The sequence below is a fragment of the Rhizophagus irregularis genome, chromosome 31 (genome assembly GCF_026210795.1).
Source record: "Rhizophagus irregularis chromosome 31, complete sequence".
NCBI lineage: Eukaryota > Fungi > Glomeromycota > Glomeromycetes > Glomerales > Glomeraceae > Rhizophagus > Rhizophagus irregularis.
Window position 1 is genome coordinate 1,669,694 of NC_089459.1, and position 24,946 is coordinate 1,694,639.

General features: G+C 29.9%; 6 protein-coding genes across 6 annotated transcripts; 1 reads left to right on the forward strand and 5 right to left on the reverse strand.

Annotated features, from left to right (window-relative positions):
- Positions 1 to 8,999: 8,999 nt before the first annotated feature.
- OCT59_022476 (uncharacterized protein) lies at positions 9,000 to 10,022 on the reverse strand. The gene is made up of 4 exons (XM_025321218.2): positions 9,930 to 10,022; positions 9,738 to 9,849; positions 9,261 to 9,649; positions 9,000 to 9,187 (listed from the first exon to the last, which is right to left on the reverse strand). The coding sequence occupies exons 1-4, from the start codon at positions 10,010 to 10,012 to the stop codon at positions 9,115 to 9,117; spliced, it is 657 nt and encodes a 218-aa protein (XP_025169456.1). The 5' UTR covers positions 10,013 to 10,022; the 3' UTR covers positions 9,000 to 9,114.
- A 5,122-nt stretch (positions 10,023 to 15,144) lies between these two features.
- OCT59_022477 (uncharacterized protein) lies at positions 15,145 to 15,828 on the forward strand (the record flags this gene model as incomplete). Its single annotated transcript, XM_025330757.2, has 1 exon — positions 15,145 to 15,828. The coding sequence occupies one exon, from the start codon at positions 15,145 to 15,147 to the stop codon at positions 15,742 to 15,744; it is 600 nt and encodes a 199-aa protein (XP_025169457.2). The 3' UTR covers positions 15,745 to 15,828.
- Positions 15,829 to 16,291: 463 nt separating this feature from the next.
- OCT59_022478 (uncharacterized protein) lies at positions 16,292 to 17,323 on the reverse strand (the record flags this gene model as incomplete). Its single annotated transcript, XM_066144809.1, has 4 exons — positions 16,292 to 16,508; positions 16,591 to 16,991; positions 17,076 to 17,187; positions 17,259 to 17,323. 4 exons carry the CDS (start codon positions 17,321 to 17,323, stop codon positions 16,403 to 16,405), a joined length of 684 nt encoding a protein of 227 aa, XP_066006234.1. The 3' UTR covers positions 16,292 to 16,402.
- A 1,701-nt stretch (positions 17,324 to 19,024) lies between these two features.
- Positions 19,025 to 20,068, reverse strand: OCT59_022479 (uncharacterized protein). The gene is made up of 4 exons (XM_066144810.1): positions 19,981 to 20,068; positions 19,782 to 19,893; positions 19,343 to 19,689; positions 19,025 to 19,242 (listed from the first exon to the last, which is right to left on the reverse strand). Exons 1-4 carry the CDS (start codon positions 20,052 to 20,054, stop codon positions 19,110 to 19,112), a joined length of 666 nt encoding a protein of 221 aa, XP_066006235.1. The 5' UTR covers positions 20,055 to 20,068; the 3' UTR covers positions 19,025 to 19,109.
- Positions 20,069 to 20,342: 274 nt separating this feature from the next.
- Positions 20,343 to 21,356, reverse strand: OCT59_022480 (uncharacterized protein). Its single transcript, XM_025327790.2, has 4 exons — positions 21,286 to 21,356; positions 21,085 to 21,196; positions 20,606 to 21,009; positions 20,343 to 20,512 (listed from the first exon to the last, which is right to left on the reverse strand). The coding sequence occupies exons 1-4, from the start codon at positions 21,348 to 21,350 to the stop codon at positions 20,422 to 20,424; spliced, it is 672 nt and encodes a 223-aa protein (XP_025169460.1). The 5' UTR covers positions 21,351 to 21,356; the 3' UTR covers positions 20,343 to 20,421.
- Positions 21,357 to 22,577: 1,221 nt separating this feature from the next.
- On the reverse strand, positions 22,578 to 24,270 carry OCT59_022481 (uncharacterized protein). Its single transcript, XM_025321220.2, has 5 exons — positions 24,177 to 24,270; positions 23,839 to 24,097; positions 23,601 to 23,752; positions 23,426 to 23,524; positions 22,578 to 23,353 (listed from the first exon to the last, which is right to left on the reverse strand). The coding sequence occupies exons 2-5, from the start codon at positions 24,090 to 24,092 to the stop codon at positions 22,809 to 22,811; spliced, it is 1,050 nt and encodes a 349-aa protein (XP_025169461.1). The 5' UTR covers positions 24,093 to 24,097; positions 24,177 to 24,270; the 3' UTR covers positions 22,578 to 22,808.
- Between the last annotated feature and the right edge of the window lie 676 nt (positions 24,271 to 24,946).

Genomic DNA, 24,946 nt, shown 5'->3' on the forward strand with positions numbered 1-24,946 from the left:
GAAAGTTGCCCGACTACTATTAACTTAGAACCATGGTCACAGATCGTTTCTTTGCGAACGCATACTTTGTTTAATTCGTTATTGTTTTCTTCGCGTTTGAACATCACGTGGTCTCTTACCTTCCGGCCTTTGAGGCATGATCTACAACCTGCTCTGCCACTCTGATCTATTCTTCCTCATTCCATTTTTCAATTGAGTTGGAAACTTTGGAAAAACTTGAATATATTTGTGCTTGCTCAGTTGGTTTCTCCTTGTGGACGTTATCTTATGAATTGGCCTGACCTTCGTTATCTTGGCATCGTTGGTCGTAAAGGACGGATCCCTAATTGGTTTACTTTTATTAATAATAATTTTCTCTCTTCTTCTTCTTCTACTTTACTTTTATCTTCATATTTTATTAATTCTTCTTTTACTTTAGCTTCTCCTTGTTTATTAGATCATACTGTTAAAGATTATTTTTTTTATCCTCAATGGGCTATTACTCTCGACTCGCTACTCAAACTTTATCTGTTGGTCGTGTGTGTATCACTTATAAGAAACAAAACTCGGCTATTATGTCTCATTGGCTTCCTATATCTACCTCGGCTGATGAACGATCCTATGACCCTTGTCCCGGTTGTGCTCTTAACATTCCCGCCTTATCCATGAAATCTGCCATTCGACAACGCTGTAATAGCGAGAAATGCTTTTTTAATGTAACCCTATCAGATACTGTGGGCTATCCTACCAGAAATGCCAAAGTCTTTGCGGCTTATCTTCCCATTACTCTATCTACTTCATGGAGTTATGCAACCTCCTTGGCTCTTGTTCATTTTTCGAACGCGTCTCCCGCTCTTTCTCCTCTCTTTAAGGATAGTATCGATAGAATTGAAGACACTATTTTACCACTTTCGGTGCAATCTTTGTACACAGATGGTTCGTTCCATCCTGCCAATGATTCTTCGCCTTCTTCCATGACCTCTGCTTGGATCGCTCTTGATGATGTTGGACTTGTTCTGGAATCTTCTTCCATGCATCTCCCTTCTTACTTTCCTTCCGCTTTGCGTTCTGAAATTTCTGCTGTTCTGTTAGGATTGAATGCCCTTTTCTGTGATTCGTCAATCTCTATTCATACTGATTGTAGTCAGTTAATTTCACTATGGACACGGTTTGTTGATGCTCCTTTCTCACCGAAGTTGCTCCGAGAACCTAATCATCTTCTTTGGCTTTCTATTCGACAACTCATCATGGATCGTAATTTTAATGTCGAATTGATTAAAGTCCCTGCTCATGGCGATGATATCTACAATATACAAGCGGATTATTTGGCAAAAGATGCTCATTCGTCTTCACAACCCACTACCCTACTTTCAACATTTTGTTATGCTCCATGCTTGTTGACCTTTAACTCCTTGCCTATTGACGTGAATATTCGACATTTTCTCCGCTTTATTGCAGATGCTCGTGCTCTTTTATCTTTCTGTTCACTAGCGCGTTTTACTGCTCTTGGTTCTCCTTCACTTTTTGATTGGGCTGGTATATATTTTTGCCTTTCACAAATTAAAGGTTTTGCTTCACATAGGAATGGTCGTCCTGAATTTTGGATCTTCTGCATTAAACTTCTTTTGGATATGTTGCCTACCTTAACTACTCTTCAACAACGTAAACCTTACTTATATTCTCCTGACTGGCTCTGTCCGCAGTGTAACTCTGCTCCTGAAGATTTGAATCATCTTTGGACTTGTCCTTATATTTTACTGGATTTAAATCCCTGTTTAACACACCGGTCTGAAGTCATTAAATTTAGAGATTCTTGTTTATCTTCTTTCTTATCCTTGAAATCTTTGGATAATTCCTTTCATACTGAGTTCTTTGCTTTGGATTGCTGGAACTATGAAGCTCCTTCTTCATCCTGTCTTTGGCTTACTCGAGGATTGTTGCCTGCGCATTTAACGGCATTTTTGAATCAATACTTTCCTCTCTCTCGTTATATACAAGATTATTTCTCCCCTTCTTAATGACTTCCAAGTCGAATTATATGGTGAAATTTGGCTGTGTCGGAATGTTCTTTTTCATGCTTGGGAGGAGTCGCAGGGTATCTCGGCTGCTTCCAAATTACGTGGCCCATCTACAAATTCTTTCCCTAATACTACTCCTCCACAACAACACAACTCTTCTTTGGCGTCAGTTTCTCAGGATTCCTGGATTTCTTGGATATCCTCTTCTATAATTCGGGGTGGATCTTGGATCTCGCACTTGGATTTTCTGCGCCGCTTAACAGTTCAACCTCTTAGGATCTCTTTCTGGTAACGGACTGGATTTTTGGATGTTGGATAGTTGACTCACACTGGCCTTCGCGTAAAGTTGGGGTATGCGATTCTGTAATAGTTCAGTTTTTCTTTGCTTTAATTTTATTTTAGTTTAGATTTCTTTACTTATATGAGTCGTGAAGCTACTCTTTTTATTTTTTATTAGTTTATTTTCTTATTTTTGTAATATTGTTCGATTATTTTTCGAAATCCAAAATATAAATAAAAGATAAAGTCATAAGACTGTTTGCACAGGAAAAAAATAAAACTGTTCATGCACAGAACAGGTAGCATGGCTATATGGGTTCAATTCCCTACCCTCTCCCGGTCCTAGGCGTGATCCCTGGTGGCCTTGATACCCACCGTAAGCGGGGTGATCCTGGATAGATGCTGCTACTTCCTGTCGAGTGGTCACACAAAGTATACCACTTGGGAGTAAACAACTGTACTATCGGTGCTTGGTAATCGCGGGCTGTAGTGGCTTTGAGTGAGCTTAGTACCTAACGTGGTGGTATGAAAGGGTACTTAGATGGTTGATGTTACCTGTCGAAAGTCCTCAATGAGAAAGTAGATGCTCTCTAAAGGTCGTTAAATAAATTGAGTATCAGTATCATGCAATGGGTATAGGATGAGTAGGCGGCGTGTCTAGCTTCAGATCAGCCTAAAATGGCCCGATGGGAGATGTCTTTTATAGTGGTGCTGTTACCTGAGGAATTAAGTCTCGGTATAATGGTTGCCCAGTGAAGATGATAGGACACAGACCCGAGATTAGTCTCATAAGAGGCAATGGGTGGTCTGGCCGTAAACACTAGCAAAGGAAAAAAATAAAACGGGACTTCCTGTCCGGGTGGTCACTCTACGATACCGCTTGGGGTCAGTAATGGCTAGATGGTCGTCCTAGATGGTAAAGCTGAGGGTGCAATGTCTTAGTGGTAGTTAGACCTTCTGTTATTAGGTGCCCTTAGACCAACCGGAATGTTCGTTGCGCGGAACAGGTAAGCAGGGTAGCAGGTTGGCCAATTCCTACTTCGGCACCCCTACCTCCCAGGCCCCATTTGGCGATCCCCTGGTGGTTTGATACCCACCATAAAGGGGTGATCCTGGACAGATGCCTGCTACTTCCTGTCCGAGTGGTCACTAAAAAGTATACCACTTGGGGTAAACAACTGTACTATCGGTGCTAAGTAATCGCGGGCTGTAGTGGCCTTTGAGTGAGACTTAGTACCTAAAATGGTGGTATGGAAGGGTCTAGATGGTTGATGTTACCTGTCGAAAGTCCTCCATGAAAGTAGATGCTTTCTCAAAGGTCGTTAAATAAATTGAGTATCAGTATCATGCAATGGGTATAGGATGAGTAGGCGGCGTGTACGTAGCTCAGATCAGCTAAATGGCCCGATGGGGGATGTATAGTGGTGCTGTTACGCCGAGGAATTAAGTGTTTTCGGTTTAATGGTTGAGCCCATTGAAGATGATAGGACACAGACCCGAGATTAGTCACATAAGAGGCAATGGGTGGTCTGGCCGTAAACACTTGCAAAGGAAAAAAATAAAACCCTAGGGTTGGTCACCCTATCTCGGTGGTTAGTCACTGAGACCCTCATTAAGCCTGAGTATGGTGAGGTCGCAGGTTCGATTCCCATGACCACGGAAATAAAAAGAATTTTACTGCGGACGCTACAACCAATAGCGTGAAGGTACAGGGATTAGTGTAGTTGGACTGCATCATGGTGAATTAGTGTGTACGGTTAGGCCGCACATTTCACTAAGGGTCAGAAGGTGTCCTAACGTTCTATGAGCCGATAGTATGTGCGCGATCCCCCCGTATCATGTCATACTATACCCGCCTTGAGGGGGACTTCCTGTTCAGGGTGGTCAGCTCCACGATACCACTTGGGGTCAGTAATGGCTAGATGGTTGTCCTAGATGGTAAAGCTGAGGGTGCAATGTCTTAGTGGTAGTTTGACCTTCGATGTGCTAGGCCGAACCAAGGTGTTCGTGCGCGGAACGAGGTAGCGTAGTTATGGGGTTCGGTACGTGCAGGGTCCTGGTTGGTGGATGCACAGGTGGTTGATACACGCCAAGGGTGATCCTGGACAGAAGCCTGCTACTTCCTGTCCGAGTGGTCACTACAAAGTATACCTTGGGACTTGGGGTAAAACGAACTGTACTTATCAGTCTTGGAAGTAATCGCGGGGCTGTAATTGAACTTGTAAGTGACGGCTTAGTACACCTAAAATGGTGGTATGGAAGGGTACTAGATGGTTGATGTTACCTGTCGAAAGTAAAGCTCCGAACGGGTCGGTTTGGTCCGGATTATAGACGGTTCAGATTAGAGCCGAAATCCGTAAGAACCGAACCGAAAAACCGGCGGTTCGGTTCGGTTTAATCCGATTTCTATAAAAATGCGAAAAATCGAATAGCCGGCCATCTAGTGGTCATATAAAGTCGAGCCATATATCATTGGATTCGTCTCGATGAGACGCGTCGAATGGTAGTAAGATCATGTCTCTAGCATCGATAGATCACACGTCAACCCACGCTAAATGATTTATAAATAATTGGAATTAGCAAGCTATCTATCGGTGCTAGAGATATGATCTTAGCACCATTCGACGCGTCTCAGTGAGACGAATCCAATGAATATAAATTCGTTCATGTACGACCACTGGATGGCGAATAATATCAAGTTTCGCATTTTTTTAAAATTTTTGAGCGTTAAAAATTAAAAATTAAAAATTCCGATACATGAATTTATTCGTCGTCCAATGGTCGTACAAATATGTATTAGGACTCATTGGATTCGTCTCGATAGCAGGTCGAAGAATGGTGGTGAGATCATGTCTCTAGCATTAATAGATCGTAAGTTAATTCACGCTAAATAATTTATAAAAAATTGGCATTAGCATGCTATCTATCGATGCTAGAGACGTGATCTTACCACCATTCGACTCGTCTCATCGAGACGAATCCAATGAGTCGTAATACATATTTGTACGACCATTGGACGACGAATAAATTCATGTATCGGAATTTTTAATTTTTAACGCTCGAAAATTTTAAAAAAATGCGAAACTTGATATTATTCGCCATCCAGTGGTCGTACACGAACGAATTTATATTCATTGGATTCGTCTCACTGAGACGCGTCGAATGGTGCTAAGATCATGTCTCTAGCACCGATAGATATCTTGCTAATTCAAATTATTTATAAATCATTTAGCGTGGGTTGACGTGTGATCTATCGATGCTAGAGACATGATCTTACCACCATTCGACGCGTCTCGTCGAGAGGAATCCAATGATATATGGCTCGACTTTGTACGATCACTAGACGGCCAGCTATTCGATTTTTTGCATTTTTATAAAAAATCGGATTAAACTGAACTGAACCGCCAGTTTTTCGGTTCTAATACCCGAACCGAACCGAACCGAATTTTGAGCCGGTTTCGGATCGGTTCCCCGGTTTAGCCCGAACCGTTCGGAGCTTTAGTCGAAAGTCCTCCATGAAAGTAGATGCTCTCTAAAGGTCATTAAATAAATTGAGTATCAGTATCATGCAATGGGTATAGGATGAGTAGGCGGCGTGTCGCAGCACGAATCAGCCTATAATGGCCCGATGGGGGATGTCTTCTATAGTGGTGCTGTTACCTGAGGAATTAAGTACTCGGTATAATAATTGCCCATTGAAGATGATAGGACACAGACCCGAGATTAGTCTTATAAGAGGCAATGGGTGGTCTGGCCGTAAACGATTAGAAAGGAAAAAATAAAACCCTTGCGGTAACGGTGTCCTTAGCATTTTCTATGAGGCCGTTGGCATGTACGCAGTCCCTGTCCCGAGGTCACTACTATACCTTAAAGGGGGACTTCGTCCGGGTGGTCACTCTACGATACCGCTTGGGGTCAGTAATGGCTAGATGGTCATCCTAGATGGTAAAGCTGAGGGTGCAATATCGAGTGGTAGTTAGACCTTCTGTTAGGTCTTAGGCCAACCAAGGCTGTTCGTGCGCGAACGATAGCATGGTTATGGGGTTCGATTGCTCAGGATTCATGGTTGGTGATACGATGGTTGATACCCGCTATAAGGGTGATCCCCTGACAGAAGCCTGCTACTTCCTGTCCGAGTGGTCACTACAAAGTATACCATTTGGGTAAACAACTGTACTATCGGTGCTAGGTAATCGCGGGCTGTAGTGGCCTTTGGTGAGGCAGACTTAGACAAAATGGTGGTATGGAAGGGTGCTAGATGGTTGATGTTACCTGTCGAAAGTCCTCCATGAAAGTAGATGCTCTCTAAAGGTCGTAAAATAAATTGAGTATCAGTATCGTACAATGGATATAGGATGAGTAGGCGGCGTGTCTCAAACTTGAATCATACAAAATGGCCCGATGGGAGATATCTTTCAAAGTGGTGGTGCTGTTACCCTGAGGAAGTTAAGGACTTACCTCGGTATAATGGCGGCTCCCAGCGAAGATTTGATAGGGGACCCACAGGACCCGAGGGATTAAGTCCTCATAAGAAGCAGGCAAATGGGAAGGTCCTGGCCGTAAACACTAGCAGAAAGGATAAAACGCTGTGCTGGGCTTTTGAGCCAGACTACAAAATGGTGGTATGGAAGGGTACTAGATGGTTGATGTTACCTGTCAAAAGTCCTCCAGAAAAGCAGATGCTCTCTAAAGTCGTTAAATAAATTGAAAGATCAGTATCATGCAATGGTATAGGATGAGAGGCGGCGTACCTATTTTCAGATCAGCCTAAAATGGCCTGACGGGGGATGTCTTCTATAGTGGTGCTGTTACCTGAGGAATTAAGTACTGTATAATGGTTGCCCATTGAAGATGATAGGACGCAGGCAAAGTTAGTCTCATAAGAGGCAATGGGTGGTACGGCCGTAAACACTTGCAAAGGAAAAGGATAAAACTACTACCATTCGATTCGTCTCAGGTGAGACGATTCTAACAAGCTATGATACATCTTTGTACGATTATTAGATGCCAAGTTATTTAATATATTCTTTATATAACTGTGATTATAAACGGTTCTTTTTAATATAAGATTTTTGAGGATAGGTGTGATAGTGACTATAGATAGATTGTGACTATATAAGATAGATTTTAATAATAAAGTGTTTTGAACATTCAACTGGTGTGACTATATAGTAGAATGTGACTATAACGGAAGTGACTATAGAGGGAGTTGACTGTAGTTCACTTTTTTTATCTTAATAAAGTATTAATTGTACTGCAGACAAAAAAAAAAAAAAAGTATTAAAGTGAATTTAGTATATTAATTTTAATTTATTTAACAAATTTTGTTTTTATCAATTTATTTTATTTAACATTAAATGTCAGTATAAAAAAATTACTTTTTTGGAATTTATATTTAAATACCTGTATATGAATAGAAATTCTCTTTTTAATTTTAGCTAAAATTGTAATTTTTGGCTAAAATTAAATAAATATAAATATAAATTATAATTATTGGATAAGAGTAACCATATTGGTTATTTTATAGAAGTGATTAATATATTAGCCTTTCATTTAATAATTGTATTATTATATATACAGTATATTCAGTAATATGTATTAGAAAATTGAAAGCTATTGGAATCTTCCAATTTCAAGCCTTTCAAATCCAATAAAAAGTCATTGGAAGCATCCAATGTACATCACTGCATGTGCTGAAAAATTTACCTTATTAAAATCATTATAATTAAAATTATTAAAAATCAAAAGTATATATAAATTGCTTCAAAGTATTACCAAAAATTTTTTGACAATATGAACTTTGTTTTATTACAACTGTTTCTTGTTTTAAGTAAACATGTACTTTTTTTCATAATATACTGTACTAAAGTATTTTTTATAAAAATTTAAAAGAATATGTATAAAAGTAAAATATTAAAATATGTTTATTTAATTATTTTTTCGTTAGGTTTATTTAGACAAGCTTCCATTAAAATTATTACCTTAAAATTAATAAAGTACAAATAATCATTTTATAAAATTGAGAGAAATATGTTTTTTCACACTTTTGTTAAAACATTACAATAGCATTTTGCCATTTCCTATTTTTTAGTAGTACAAAAGGAAATTTTTTTATTAATTTAAACAGCTTATATTCATCCAGATATTCACCGAATATTCATTTGATCTGGTGAAAATTTTCCGTTAGGCAGACGCAGACCGTACCGCTAGGGCGGAGGGCGGATATGTCCGGCAGATCATCGAGTTATTTGGCTACGATGTAATTATATGATCCAAATTATCATTCAAACCATTTTAGTACAAATAATCATATCAATGAAATACGATTTAAGAAATTTCCTTCAAATTTTTTTGATCTTAACAATTATGCATTTGTTTAATAATTTGATTCGTCATCCTTTGTATATAATATCTTACGATTGTTTAAATGTAGGTGATACAACGTGTGCAGACGATTGTATATATGAAGTTTTGAAAGAAAAATCATTAGATAATTCGAGAGATAAATAGTACAGAAGGCTCAGATTTTCCTTTTTTTTGATTTTAAATACTGTATATACAGTACACTTCGCTACTGTATATAATTTACTGCGGCCACAATCGAAGATCGAACAATCGAACAAACGTTCATAAAATCGTATTTATAATCATATTCTGAAAGATCAATTATATTTTGCAAAATAATAGAATTAGCACAAGGAATATCAGGAATATCATATTTTTATGAAATCTAAAAAATGTATAACTTTATATTTTATTTATATATTAATTAATTTACATGATACTGTATAATAGTAGAGAATATAAATATTATTTAAGTAAAAAAATTTGATTATTATTAGAAATCTCTATTGCTATATTCACCATATACAGATTGTTGTATTATGTGTTTATGGTTTTCTTTCACATTCCTAAAATAATAATGATATTACGTAAGTTAATATACAATATTAAAAAATAAAAATGATTGCTTTATTTGCTTACCCGTTTAATAAATCCAACAATACACCAACCTTTCTTAAAGAAATAGACATTTCTCTAATTTGAATGGCATAAGAATCTGGAAAATTATTATCCCTTTGATATTTGCATGAACAATCATCAAAATTCCAATGAACTTCAGAATGAATATCATTTCCTTCTCTGCGAATAAATAAAGTACCAAAATCAAATAATATTAAATGTGAACCATTCTCGTAATGAAACCTAACACGTATCGATCCTTCTTTATTTATATCTTGAGAACGTGGAATATCTGAAATATCTAGCTTGAGCTTATCAATATTTTCATTATCTATGCGTATAGTAAAAGTGGACTTTGGAGGGTCGTAAGTTATTGGTGCGCCTCTTATCGAAAGACTATTACAATCATACTTTTTTATAAAGTTTTGATATATTTTAGTTACTATATTTGAGTGAGACGAATTGTTATAAAAAAAAAAAAGAAAAAATTTAAATTACTTCAATTAGTAGTTTATTCTCTAAAATATATTGAGTCGGTTTAATTAAAATTTCTGTAATTATTACGTTCCAATCTTTACATACTCTTCTAAGAGAATTAATATGTTTAAAGCTTTAAACGAAAAAAAAAAAAGAAAAAATTAGGATTCTTTATTTTTGCAAATTAATTTAGAAGAATTATCAAATTCTTACCTTGAACCTTTTACATTAACCAGGTCTTTAAGAATTAAAATTACCAATTCTTTTGGTAAACGCGGTTGTCGTGGCTGTTGCATTATTCTTGTTTTTTAAGATTTGACCAAAAAACTCGAGTTTATCAATAAATTCAAAAATTCTATAATAGAAATGATTTTCTAAGAAAAAAAAACTATCCGTTCCATTTTATATAACACCAAGGTAAATAAATATATCAAATGATAAAAACAGTGCCAATAAAAGAAATTCATGCGAGAGAAAGAGATATACTAATTGGTTTAAAAGTAGTACTAGAAAAGCTCTTTTGTTCTAATCTCTATCATTGTTTAAAAGATAACATCATAGGATCAAGATATATCGGAAATACCCGAGATCTTTTACCTTTTTTTCTTGATGTTTTATACATACATATCTGATAAACTGATGGATCTGATAATGATAGGCTATTTCATTGACTAAATAGATAAGAAAAATTGAAACAAAATGTGAAAATCATGAATTGTGCTGCATTAACTAACGTTTGACAAGATCAAAAAAATTCACAAATATGCGTGATATTTACTATAAATAATTATATTAAAAAAGGTAGTTTTAAAAAAGAATTGCTAAAAAAAATTGAATTCACTACAGACTAGTCGGCGGTTCTCGGTAATATTAAGCAGTTAAAACTTTTGCTTATCAATCATTGTTTAAGAGCAGCTGACCTGGGCTTAGTTATGACTTTCTAAAAAGAGACAATCATTTATTGGAATTTTTTCTTTAAGAAGAAACTTCGTTTTTTGAATCTTAATTATTTTACCATGGAAAAACCGTGAAAATTAAAGAATGTTTTCATGAATTATGAAACTTTATAATCGATGATAACGGGGAATGATTTATTATAAAATTTTATTAGTGTAAGTAATGTTTGAGTTTCTAATAAATATAATTCAATAATTTACTTGAAAATTAATTAATTGTTATATAAATTTCGCGTCAATCTAGTCAAAGTGTTGCTCCACGAGAATTTGGTTAATTATAAAATTAAAATCCTCGATCTTCTCGATTGATTCAAGGCATTTAATTTAATCTTTAAACTTATAATATGAAAAGTAACATAAAAGTATTCACAAATGAATAAACCACTTCCTATATTTTGGTGATATTTATTTTCATTCATACAAATGCAAAAGGATCAAAGTTTAATGATAATCTTATTGATAACATGATAATTATAAAAATAAATATCATTTTTAATTACAGAATGTTGAATGCACTGACTGAATATTATACCGATATTATAAATACACTTCAGCGCGTTGCGTCATATATATTTAAGACGCATACATGATTCTTACTGATTATTTCCAAAAATAGAAAATTATATGGTTGATGTACTCATGACTTATTACACGAGACTAAGTATAAAAAGTTCAATTTTGTTTTTAATTTGTTTGACGCGTTGGAAAGTAAAAGTTCAAAAATAAATCATTTTTTTTTTAATTTTATAATTTTAAAATTTGGAATATACATAAAATTTGTAAGACCAATGCTAATATATGATACATGACAGTCCATCTGACGACCGAAAGTCATTTAAAAAGGTGACATTTCCCATCACTGATAGAAAGTGGAAACATAAATTTGTTTACTTATTTTAATATAATTGCGAATCGTATTTAGCAAAAGAAATAAGAACGAATTACATATTTTCTTCATCATTTTTTGGTAGCATTTCTTTGTATATCATTGTTCTTGCTGTCTTATATTTAATCTTGCCATTAGTTGTAATAATTTTAACTTTATTTTCGAACTCAAAGGAATAATGATACCAGCATAAGATTTCTTTTAGACCCATCCTTATAGCCTCATCATATCAATAAAAACGAAACATTCCGCATTTACGACTTTCAAATTTATTGAAATTATTGTTAATGGCAATTTTGGTTCATTCACATAGTTTTAGTACTCTTGTAAATGAAGTTATGTCATGGAATGGTGTTATATCATTAATATTGATCTATCAGATAAGTAAGAATTTTTTTACTAAAATTTAAAGAGTTGTGGTTTTTCTTTTACTTTTTTTCTCCTAATAAACCGAGTAAGTCCTCTGTATGATGTACCATCAATTTCTTATTGTGAGTGACGCATTTTTTAAAATGTTAATTTGGATCTACTACGAAATCCCGAAAATCAAATACCCGATTAAGACATTGTAGCCCGCTTAAGCCCATTCATATAGAACGTTGCCACCTTAAGCTACAAAATTATTCCTTTATTAAATGCAAAAATATTAACATATCCCAAATTCACTCTCATAAAATATAATAATGCTTGGTTAAAATATAATAAAATCCCAATATTTTTCCATTTCAAAATATTTCTTAACCTAAAAATCACTCTAATAAATATCCCAAAATTTCCATCTTTTCATATAAAATTTCCTACAGTACTTCAAAACCAAAAATTACCCATTTCTAAGTACGTCAAATCTGAAATCTCATAGTTACATCCCCTTAATAAGTTTTATCTTTTATTTTTCTATATATATATATATATATATAAAAAAATAATTTTCATTATTTTTATATTCTTCTTGAGCTCCTTCCCCTATCATAATGAACTCTCTATTTAGTAATATGACTTCATAAATATATCATGTGAATTATCACAAACTCAAATATGTTAGTTAAATCATTAAAATATAATCAAACAATCAAGAATAGTTTTAATATTTTCACTAGATATCTTCGGCATTACAACATCCCTTTTAATCTCGAAATTCATAATCCCGAAAATCTACAATTCAAAATTCAGTATTTTCGAAATTCATTATTCCGACAGTTCATTATTCCGAAATTACTGTAAAATTGTTCAGCTATAAAGTTTATGTATTATATTATTATATATAATATTCTTATACTTTCACAATTATTAACTATAAATGTTAATTGATTACTAATCGCATTCATAAATATAATGTTGAGATAATGGATCGTGGCTCCCGAAAATTTTAAATAAACGTAATTAATACTGAATATATTGCAGATAATGTAGATTTCAAAATTTTTATCCATATTTTAACCATTAAAATTTTATTCCTGAATGCATTTGAGATGAATATAAAATAAGATGAATAAGCAATTTTGTTTATTATCTTAATTAATATAATCGGATTCATACTTACGGAAATATCCTCATTTAAAAAAAAAAGAAATCGACATTTGAAATAAATCTGATTTGAGACACAACAACGCGCCGTATGGTTGTTTTTCTTTTGTAAATGATCAGCATATATACGAATATAAATTTTATAAAATTGGAAACTGTTAAATGTTATAATTAAGATGGCAAGGTTGATTCGTCTGGATTAAATTTGAGCAAATCTTTTCTTTTTTTTATCTTGTAATTTTATATCAACGGTCTTGTACTGTTTGCTTACTTTTAATAAATGAAAATCACAACTAGAGATTTTTTTAAAAAAAATATTTAAATTAAGAGGGGTTACTGATGACGTACTTGGCGTTGATCAGCTAGGTTTGATCAATGTAACAGTCACTTTTTAATGACCCAAAAAATACAAAAAAAAAAGGAAAGATTAATTTAGAAATAATGGCATGCCGCTGATATGGGGGTTCTTTTTTTTGTAATTAAAGTTCTGAAAATATTCCCACAAAATGTCAAAAAAGTTCATTGTGATTACCATACTCGGAATTTATAAATTTTTTTAAAAAAAGAAATAATTAGAAATGAAATGTAATGTAAAACTTGATTAATTTCATATTTCCTTTTATTAAAAAAGAAAAAAAATATCGGTTTTTATCAACTATAAAATTTAACCATATTAATTAACTAACACATTAACTACTGTATTTATATTATTTGTTAGAACTGAATGCTATTTTTTATATTTAATATTATAATTTAAAAAAATATCGCAGCATTTCCTAAAGAATTATTTTAAATCATCATCTTTTCTTTTTTCTTTAAATAAATTATTTGGGGATGTATTGATTTAGACTAAACATGTTGATGTAAAAATAACGAGATATCTATTCAATAAAAGACATTTATTAGTTAGGATTTTTGCTTATCAATCAACCACCGGACCACTAGGAGATCGACATTTTTCCTAACGATAGACTAACTAATATATGCTCTTTTAATCTGATCCTAGTAATACTTTTTTGAATTTTTGCGCCACAGAATTCTTAGTTGGGAACTTTACCAATTAAATGAGATTGATGAGGAGATAAAGGATCACTAGAAGATCAACATTTTTCCTAATGATTGAATAACTAATATATGTTCTTTTTAATCTGATCCTAGTTAAGGTTGGTTGCCGTAAGTAACAATTATTATATATCGAATTACAACCTTTAGCGATTGTAATATTATAAACGTAAGCTGTAAATTGGCTGTAAATACTACACGATTGTGGTTAGCTAAAAGATGGTAATTTTGATTTACAACCATTATATATTTACTTGACTTTTGGACTTACAACTATTTACGGAGACCAACACTAATCCTAGTAATACTTTGTGAATTTTTACGCCACGGGATTCTTAGCTGGTTTTCATTGCCATTTACGTTGTTAGTTGGAACTTTGCAAATTAAATGAGATATAAAGGAGCGATTTTACCGTTCATCCTGTGAAAGAGCATAGATCTCCACATGTCTAGATTTTTCCCTTTTATAGTATGAATACGTAGATCTTTGTTATCATAACGCTAGCGCCCACGTTACGGATCTCAAGATCTATTTTGTATAAACAAACGAATTGGCTTTTTTGCTTACAATTATTTAATCAAAATTTTTCATAATTTATAAATGAAATGAAATTAAACATACGTTAGTTTCAAAGTAACGAGATTAATATTCTTAGCCCCATAGGTAACCCCTTGATCCTTAGGAGTGATTCCTTCTAACCCCCATTAATCATCTCCTAATTTTATATGTACATACATATGTTACATATACTCTTCATATTTCCCTGAAAACAAATATTCCGATTTCTTTGTGGATAATCTTTTACCTATATAATTTATATTATTGAAAGAATATTTATAAAATTGTCATAGTATTTAATATATGAATTTACTTATAATATATTTTATTATATATTATATTTTATATGTTAAAAATTTACATAACCCCTTCATTCAATGTAAAAAAAAAAGTATATAATAAAGTACAAAATTTAAAAGGGATTGTACTTAAAATGTTTAAAATGTCAACCTCAAATAATCGTTTCGATATGCCTGATTTTCCTGATGATATCGAACTTCCTTTTCCTCCTAAAATAAACATTTACAATTTATTATCAAAAAGCAAATTACCTGATGGAACTAATAAAAGAATTCCAAATGCGTTTATAATTTATAGAATGGCTTTAAATCACGAACTTGTGTCTAAAGGTTATAAATATTCTTTGTCACAGGTTTCTACTATGGCTAGTAAGGCTTGGAAGAACGAATCGAAAGAAGTTAAACAAGTATATAATAGTTTGGTTAATAATGCCAGGGTTCTAGAGTCTTCTTTAAATGATGAAAATAATATCACAAATTATAATAATGCAACGATAGGCGAAAATCAATTGTTTTCTCAGAACGACCGAAACACAGTTATGTCACCTACAACTGCTACTATTGCTGAGTCTTACACACCAGAATTCATAACTTCTGAAAACCCAATATTTATAAGTCATATTAATTCTTACCCTTCTCTTAATAATCTTGTTACAACCAACATTTCTTCATTTGATGAACGTCTTCGCATATTAGAAGAACGTCAAAAATTGATAGCTGAAAGGATAGGCATTAAATTTTAAATTACAGAAAATTATAAAAGCAAAAAATTGATTTATTAATTAATAATAATACTCCTTATATAATTTGTATAATCTGTAAATAAGAAGAAAAATTTTATTTTTAAGAAAAAAAAAAAATTAAAAAATTTTATTAACAAAAAAAAAATTAGCATAATTAATTACCAAATCAAATTTTTGTATATACCTAATCTTGTATAAATAGCTTCTCTTTATTTATTATTTTAATTTTATTGGAGATTCATTAATTCATTCTTCTATTTAATTTCAAAAAGTTTTACATAATTTCGCAATTAAAAAAAAAAAATTTAACTTTTAATTTTCTATAAATAAGGAGAGCATGCTAAATGCCGCGTAGAACCGTACCACGGCAACGCCTAAGACTTAATAATCCGGATGCATGCATCATCTAGGATGGGTGTTTGGATGGGGTGTTTTTTATGTGATAAATATTTTGTGGAAATTTATAAATAAAATTTTATTATTATATTAGTGTCTTTTATAAGCTTTTAGTACATATAGGAATAATTACAAGCATATTGATTCTCATAAATAAAAAGTATAAAGAACAACTTTTTATTAAATAAATGTCTATTTAAAAAAAATACTTAAGAAAAATACATACTATGCATATAAATTAATAAATAGGCCCTTAAATTATTCAAAGTTCTAAAGTAAAATGACTAAAATCACAAACAAAATCATCAATATCGAATGTAGGTCGTTTGATTATATATTTATATTGATAGTCCTTTGTATTTAATTTCCTAAAAGATAGAAAAATATTCAGTTAAAAATATTATTTATATATGCGCATATATATACATAAATTAATTTGATTCTACTTACTCATCCAATAAATCTAAAATTACACACATTTTCTTCAAAGATATAATCAATTTTTCAATTTTAATAATAATACCAAAATAATCATATTGTGAATCTTTTTTTGATATACACGTACAATCTTTATAATTCCATTCAATACTATATTTAACTTCCATCATTTCATTTGAATTTCTTTCTTCATAAAATAACAAAGTACCTAAATTAAATTCAACTAAATATTCTTCCCTATTTTCATATTTAAAATGAACACTTATTTTCCTTTTTTCAATATTTTCAAGTATATTAAAAAAGTATGGATAATACAATTCAAAGTTATTACCATTTATTAAAATATTACAACTAGAATTCGAAAAATCATACTTTATACTTTTTTTTGAACAATTATTAAAACAATACTTTTTCTTTCGAAATTAAAAAGAAAATCTTAATGTTAGATTATATATAAAAAAAGGTTTCTTTTAAAAAAGAAAGTTTTTATTAATTACCCCAATTAATAGTTTGCTCTTTAACCTGAATTCGATTTCTTCAGTTAATACAAGTTCGATTAAATTTTTCCATCTTTTACACACTATACAAATAGAATTCATATATTTAAAACTTAAAAGCAAAGGTGTAATTAGAATTATAACATTAAAATTTTTATTTTATAAATAAAAGTTTTATCTTACCTTGTTAAGTTTAATAATTCTTTAAAAGCTATTATTAATAATTCGTTCGCTAAAAACTGCGCCATTAAGAGATTATAAAACAAGAAGAAAGTTGGAGGAATTTTCTTTTTCAGTCATTTTTACAAAGCAGATATAAATAAATATGCGTGAATTAGTCACATGTGCATGAGGGCGATTGATTGGCTAATTATTTATATTGTTATCAATTTTTTAAAGTACTTCATTCATTTATATGGATCATAGAAAAAAGGTAAAATTGTATGATTAATTAACATTCATTCCATCGCGAGAAACCGCGTCGATACTTATTATAGTTAATGTCGATTATACTTTTCTATCGTAAAGTTTGGTTAAACGATGACTTATATAGGGTGATTATCGAATTTTGGCCATGTGTAAGAATTAGAGTTATTTGATAGAAAAAAAATATATAAATTAGTGATAATAATAATTAAGAAACAAAATTTCGGGTAACTTTAATCATACAGTATATCAAACTGCTTGATCGAGTTTAAAATATATATACATTCATGTATTTATACTGATCTTTATTTTTATCGATTTTTATTTTCCTAAATAAAAGAAATGTTTATTAGTCTTTTTAAAAAAACATATATATAATAAATATATAAAATTTTCATTACTCACTCATCCAATATATTAATGAAATAATCAATTTTTCAATCGTATTAAATTCCTTAGTATAAATGCACATACAATCCTTATGAATTCACTCAATTTCAGGATTAATTATGTAAATATTCATGATTTAGACATGAAAATTAACACGTAATTTTTTTTCAATATCTTCAGGTATCTTAGAAGTAGATGTGCTATGACGAGCTTTAATAAAAATATTAAAAGATTTCGAAAAGTCGTATTTTATACTTTTTGCTGAACAATAATTATACTTTTCTTTCATTGAAAATATTTAATAATTTAATAATTTATAAATAAATAATAAATTCTTTAAAAGTCATCTCGTTTGCGTTTGCGTCATGTATAGATAGTATTTTTATCGCATTTGTATGAAATCAAGTCACACCAGCACACCAGTTATACATGGGAATTAGAATCAGGTGATACAGATATATTACCGTTGCCGTTGTAACACCAACAGTTCTACCCACGTGACCGGTGAGGTGGGTATGATGAATATTTTTAGGACACGTAGGGTAGAAAATTTGTGTTACTGGGGAAGTGATATTACCCACGTAAACCTATGTACACTGCATGATGTTGAAGACTAACTCAGTGATGTTATTTGAAGCTTCCAACGACATTTTTTTGGAATTGGAAGTTCCATTGGAATTATTGGAAGATCTTGATCTTCCCAATACAATTCTTTTTGTTGCAATTAAAATGGAGGAGGTAAGTGAATAGTAGTTTGGAAGATGATCTTTTAGTGAATACAACACACCCAGCAATAGATAAAAAAACAAAATAGGAGTTTAGAAGTTTGTTTAGTTCCTCTTTCCTGATTATCTAAATAAAAGTGTTAAATATGTAACTTTCTAAAATATTTGTTTTTGTATAATAAATATTATTGGATGGAATGTTTCACGTGATAAAGATACAATAAAAATCTGAATATGCATTGGAATTGGAAGATAAAAAGTTCCAAAGTGCTTCAAATCTTCCTGTGAACATCACTGGTCATTAGCCGCCAACAAATTAATGAAATTAACGAATAAAATTTTCATATTTTAAAGTAGTTACCAAACACATCGTAATATTTGATTTGAAATCACGAACTATTCATAAGTAAAATTGTACTTTTAAAAAAAAATAACCAAAAATTTTAGGTCATTCAAATAAATGTTCTTTTACATTATAGTAGAATATTTGTTTCTAATAAGTAAAATAGTCTGGAGAAAAAAAATCAACCTCACCAAAATCAATATAATCAATATCAAATAAAGTTGCGCTAAACATACGTTTTTTAGTTATGCATTTATATTGATATTTGTCAGTATTTAACTTTCTAAAAAAAAAAAGAAAAAAAAATTATAATATATATATATATATAGTTTAGAATAATATATTTTTAAAATTTAAAACATAAAAATTTCTTAAATACTTACTCATCCAATATATCCAAAATAATACACATTTTCTTTAATGAAATAATTAATTTTTCAATTGTAATAAATTCCTTGGTATAAATACACATACAATCTTTATGATTCCACTCAATTTCAGATTTAATTTCATATTTCTCAAAAAAAAATAATAAGGTACCTAAATTTAATTCAACTAAAAATTCATTATTCTCATTATTTTTATATTGAAAATTAACAAATATTTTTCTTTTTTCAATATTTTCAGGTATATTAGAAAAATATGGGTTATAATGATCTTCATTAATAAAAATATTAAAAGAAGAATTCGTAAAGTCATATTTTATGCTTTTTGCTGTACAAAAATCATACTTTTTTTTTTCAAGAATTTTGAGAAAATTTTTAATAATTTATAAATAAATTTTTTTTTTAAAAAAACAATTCTTATTATAATTTCAATTACCTCAATTAATAGTTTGTTCTTTAATCTAAATTCAATTTCTTCAATCAAAACAAGTTCAATTAAATTTTTCCATTTTTTACATACTGTATAAATAGAACTCATATATTCAAAACTTTTTTTAAAAGTAATAAAATATGATATTAGGAATTTTTAATTTAAAAAAAAAAAATATTATTTGGGAAAATTTTTTAATTATTACCTTGTCTCATTTAATAATTCTTTAAAAGTCATTATTAATAATTCGTTCGCTAAGAGCTGCGCCATAATTGCCATAATTAAATCCTTTTAAGCAATTTTTATCTGTATTCGGTACGTATTTATATAAAAACATTGAAATATCAAACAGGTTGATCGGTCTGTTATTACGAAATAAAATATCAAGAGTCGGCTGAAAAGAGATCAAAAAGATCGTTAAAAACGTCCTCATGATCGTGTGAAATGTCTTAAATTGGTCTTGCTGCGCCAAAATAATTCACACGATTCGTCAAAAAATTCCTGGGACCTGTAATATATTTATCATATTAATTGAACGATCTAAGGAGTAAAAATACTTTTAAAATTATGCTTGTGTAGATTTATTTATTTGATTTAATTAGTTTAAATAGAGAATTAATAAAGTATGTTAAGTATGTAATTATTATTAATCAAAATCAAGAAAAGCGTCAAGATCAAATAATGGAATGTTTTTCTTAATTATATATTTATATCGATTATTATTTGTTTTTAATTTACTAAAAGAAAAAAAATGTGTAAATATTAAAAATAATTTTTAAACATGCAAAAATAAATAAATAAAAAATAAATTTTTTTTCTTCGTTACTTACTCATTCAATAGATCCAAAATAACGCACATTTTTTTTAAAGAAATAATCAATTTTTCAATCGTGATAAGAATACAAAAATAACTATACTTTGAATATTCTCTAGCAGAAATACACATACAATCTTCATAATTCCATTCAATATTAGATTTAATTTCATATTTTTCATGTAAATTTTTTTCTCTAATAAATAATAATGTACCTAAATTAAATTCAACTAAATATTCCTTACTATTTTCATATTTAAAATTAATATACATTCTTCTAGTACACGTTTTCTTTTTTTCAATGTTCTCAGGTATATTAGAGAAATATAATTTAGAGTGATTACCATCTATGAAAATATTAAAAGCGGAATTCGAAAAATCATAACTTATGTTTTGTGTTGAACAATTACTAAAACCATACTTATTTGAGAAAACTTTATTGAATTAGATAAAAGTAATATATATATATATGTGTGTGTAAATATATCAAATTACCTCGATTAATAGCTTGCTTTTTAATCTGAATTCAATTTCTTCAATTAAAACAAGTTCAATTAGTTTTTTCCATTTTTTACATACTAAATAAATAGAATTCATATATTCAAAACTGAAAATAAGAGAGTAGAAGAATATTAGAATCCTTTTAATATTAAAAAAAAATCATTTTTTTTTTATAGAATTTTTTTTTTTCCATACCTTGTTTCGTTTAATAATTCTTTAAATGTCATTATCAATAACTCGTTTGCTAAAAGCTGTGCCATTGATTCAATATACCAACCAGTACAAAATTTTCGGTGTATTTATAATAAAAAAAAAACTATAAACCTATAATAGGTGAGATCGGTGTTATACTATGAAGTTCAAGATCGATTTTGATTGGCCAATTATTTATACCAACACGTAAAATAATTATCTGTCATCTAAAGTACGAACGCGCAACCCAATAAAATTTGATATCGATTGTCGGGTCGAAAAGTAGAAGCAAATTTTATCAACTGAACGAACTATTTCTGTCAAAGAATGACGAAACTTTTAATCTATCCGGTTGGTTCGATCCTGTTGAACACAGCGCGGAAAATTTTAGTCATTATAAAATATTATTGGTGTAATCTAGTATGAAAAATGATGATTGCTTGTAATACCAGTACAAAGCTTGCCATATCAAAATGGTTTGAAAAATATTATTATTATTGGTTCTTTATATTTAATTTTCTAAAGTCGAAGTCTTAGTATGTTTTTAATATCGAATACTTAAATAATTCTCGAATGTTTTAAATAAACGTAAGTGTTTTTTAATTGCTTTCTCATCCAAAGATATCCAGGATTACGTCCATTTCTTTAAATAAATAGCGTATTGTAGATGATGAATACCTATTTAAAAAAAACAATTTAAATCATTACTTTTTCATAAAAGAGACTATTATATTTGAATGAATTAAAGAAATATAGAAATTGACAAAGAAACATACAACAAAACTTAACGGCTATTTCGGTTACATTCTTTCAATTTACGTGTTCTCATCTTTAATCAAATCATTTAGCTTGCGCTTTTTTGATTGGTGATTTACAAAATACTTTCTTTTTTTAAAAAAAAACCCAATAACAAACAATATTAAAATTTTTTCTTTTTTATATACCGCCAAATAGGTTCTTTAAATTTAAATAAAATAAAAATGAAAATTAGAATTTTTATATCGATACATCGAAGTATTAGGTTTAAAATTTATCTGGAATGAAATTTAAATTATTACCTTGTTTCATTAAAATTTATTTAATAATTCGTTCGCTAGAACTGCGCCATTTTGAATTTTTTTTTTATCTCTTTTTTTTTAACGAAAAAATAATTTATATTAAAAGCTAGTAATTAATCTATTATTATCAATAGAAAATTATATTCATTCAACAAACGAATAAATAAAAAACGGTACAAATGTTATTGCGTATTCTTTACACGTTCCAACGGAAGAAAGTCTTTTAAAACATTTTTTGGTTGACGTTAATATAAAGCTTGTTCTCTGTTGTCACGTGCAGGTACGTGATCATAATCAAACCATTTTTATATTACTTTCTATCATTTACGATTAATTAAATTTATTTATTAATCACATTAATCACAAAAATAAACTTTATAAATAAATAATAGCATATGAGAGTTTTATTTAATGAAAAAGTTTGTGAAAAGTCTTTTGATAAAAAATAATCTCATCTGTTTTTATCTTCTAGCTGTCTGCTACCTCGTACATTTTCTTGCAATTATAACAAGTATTTACTAAAATGTTTCCGAATTTCCATTTCATGACGTTAGACTTTTTGTAGCACATATCGCATTCGAAATACCATCCTGGCTTTGGTTTCATCTTTTGAATGGTATGAATCATTTCACGTACTTCATTTTTAGGCTTTCTACGACGCGGTCGAGTATTCTTTCTGGATCTGTGCCAAGCCCGATCAATATAGACACTTTGTTCATCGGTAAGCCAGTTATACCATTTTTGACATGTAAGCGTTAAGGCCAAAGTAGTCTCTGCAGTCGAATATTCCACTATTTTAACAAGGATCTCAAGAGGAAGTCTCATGGCAGCGCACGTAGAAGTCTCATTTCTTAAAGGTTGCTTGTCGTTTGAAAAAGAAAAGTTCGGGCGAATAATGTTATCGCTCAAATCTTTTTTTACATCTTTAATTGGCCTTACTTTTAACTCGCCACTTTTTTTCCCTCGGTAGAATTTTTGAACCGATTCTCTCTTATTCTGTACAATAGATTGATCTATGTATACAATACAATAAAACGTTATTAATCACATTTTACTTTTAATCCGATTTATATTAATTTTCATACCTTCACCATCATCAGGAACATTCTTCTTTTTTCTCTTTGATTTATTATTATTGATGGTGCAATTTGATGATTGATTTTTAATTTTGGAATTAAGGCCAACTAAAAAAATTATTGACCTAAATAGTAAATAATTTGTTATTTTAAACCTTTGTGATTTACGTTTATCGGATCTTACCAACTGCCTTCTTCTTTTTCCCTTTTCTTTTTCTTAATTTATTACTTTTAGGATCACAATAATACTCTGATGATGATGAGTAGAGTTCTGGCTGAAATAAAATATCCGAATTTGATAAATCTACTATTGGATCATTTGTAGTTTCATTGTTTCTGTTAAAATGAAATCGTGTTATTATTTTTAAAATAAAGAATGTGACTGTAACTATATGGTAATTACTTTAAAATCAATTAACAACCTCGGTGAAATCATCGAATAATCCACATATGAAGTATTTTCATATAATTGTTGGGAAGTATAGGGTAGCTGTGAAGTATATATAGAAGATACAGGATTATTATACGAAGATTGTATTGGCAATCTTGTTGATACATTATACTGTTGATAATCAACCCCAGGTGGTGGAGGTTGATTAAAATCTCTGATGTGATCAAAAGAAGTTTCATTCCAGGCTGGAAAAGAAGCATACCAGGAGTAAATTTGTAATGCCATTAAAACTGTAAATATCAATGCAGAAAAAAATTAGAAAAAAATTAGGAAGGAATAAAAATACAAAAATTACAAAGAATATTTTACCTTGTTCAATAAATAATACAGCAAGGTATCGAAAAAAATAAATTAACGAAGATTCTTAAAAGGATAATTTAATCGTATAAAAACAAAACTTGTCAAAAAAAAATTCGTGTTCCAAGTGATCTGTATTCTGTAATATCTATCATTAGTATGTAACACAAATTATTTCCTTTTAAAACGTGACAATCAAGCAGATTGCAAGCTCATCTGTACAATCAAATTCAAATACCAAAAATAATATATAATAATGGGTTGAACAGGAACATTAGATGCTGCATTATCTACTAAATTTAAAGATTATAATAATTTAAGAGTAATTCATTAATAGAAATTTCATAATTATTAAAATTATATTTACTTTCCTTAATAATTTGTATTTATTCTGTTTTAAATATATTTAATATTTAATTCATAAATAATACATATTATAAGTAGAAATATTAAAGACTTATCAGTTATTAGATATATTTAATAAAATAATTTGATTGAATTATTTAAAATATAAGACTAATTTTAATTCAAAATGATTTAACTTGGATGATTTAACCTACTAGTAAATTTTATATAATTATATAATTTTATCCAAATTTTCAAAAAAAAAAATGTAAATTATGATTACAATAAAAAATAAAAGACATTGTCAAAAATATAAGAAAAATAGTATAAAATTAATTTTAACCTAAAATGATTTAATTTAGATGATTTAACCTACTAGTAAATTTTATATAATTATATAATTTGCTTAAATTTTCAAAAAAAAATGTAAATTATGA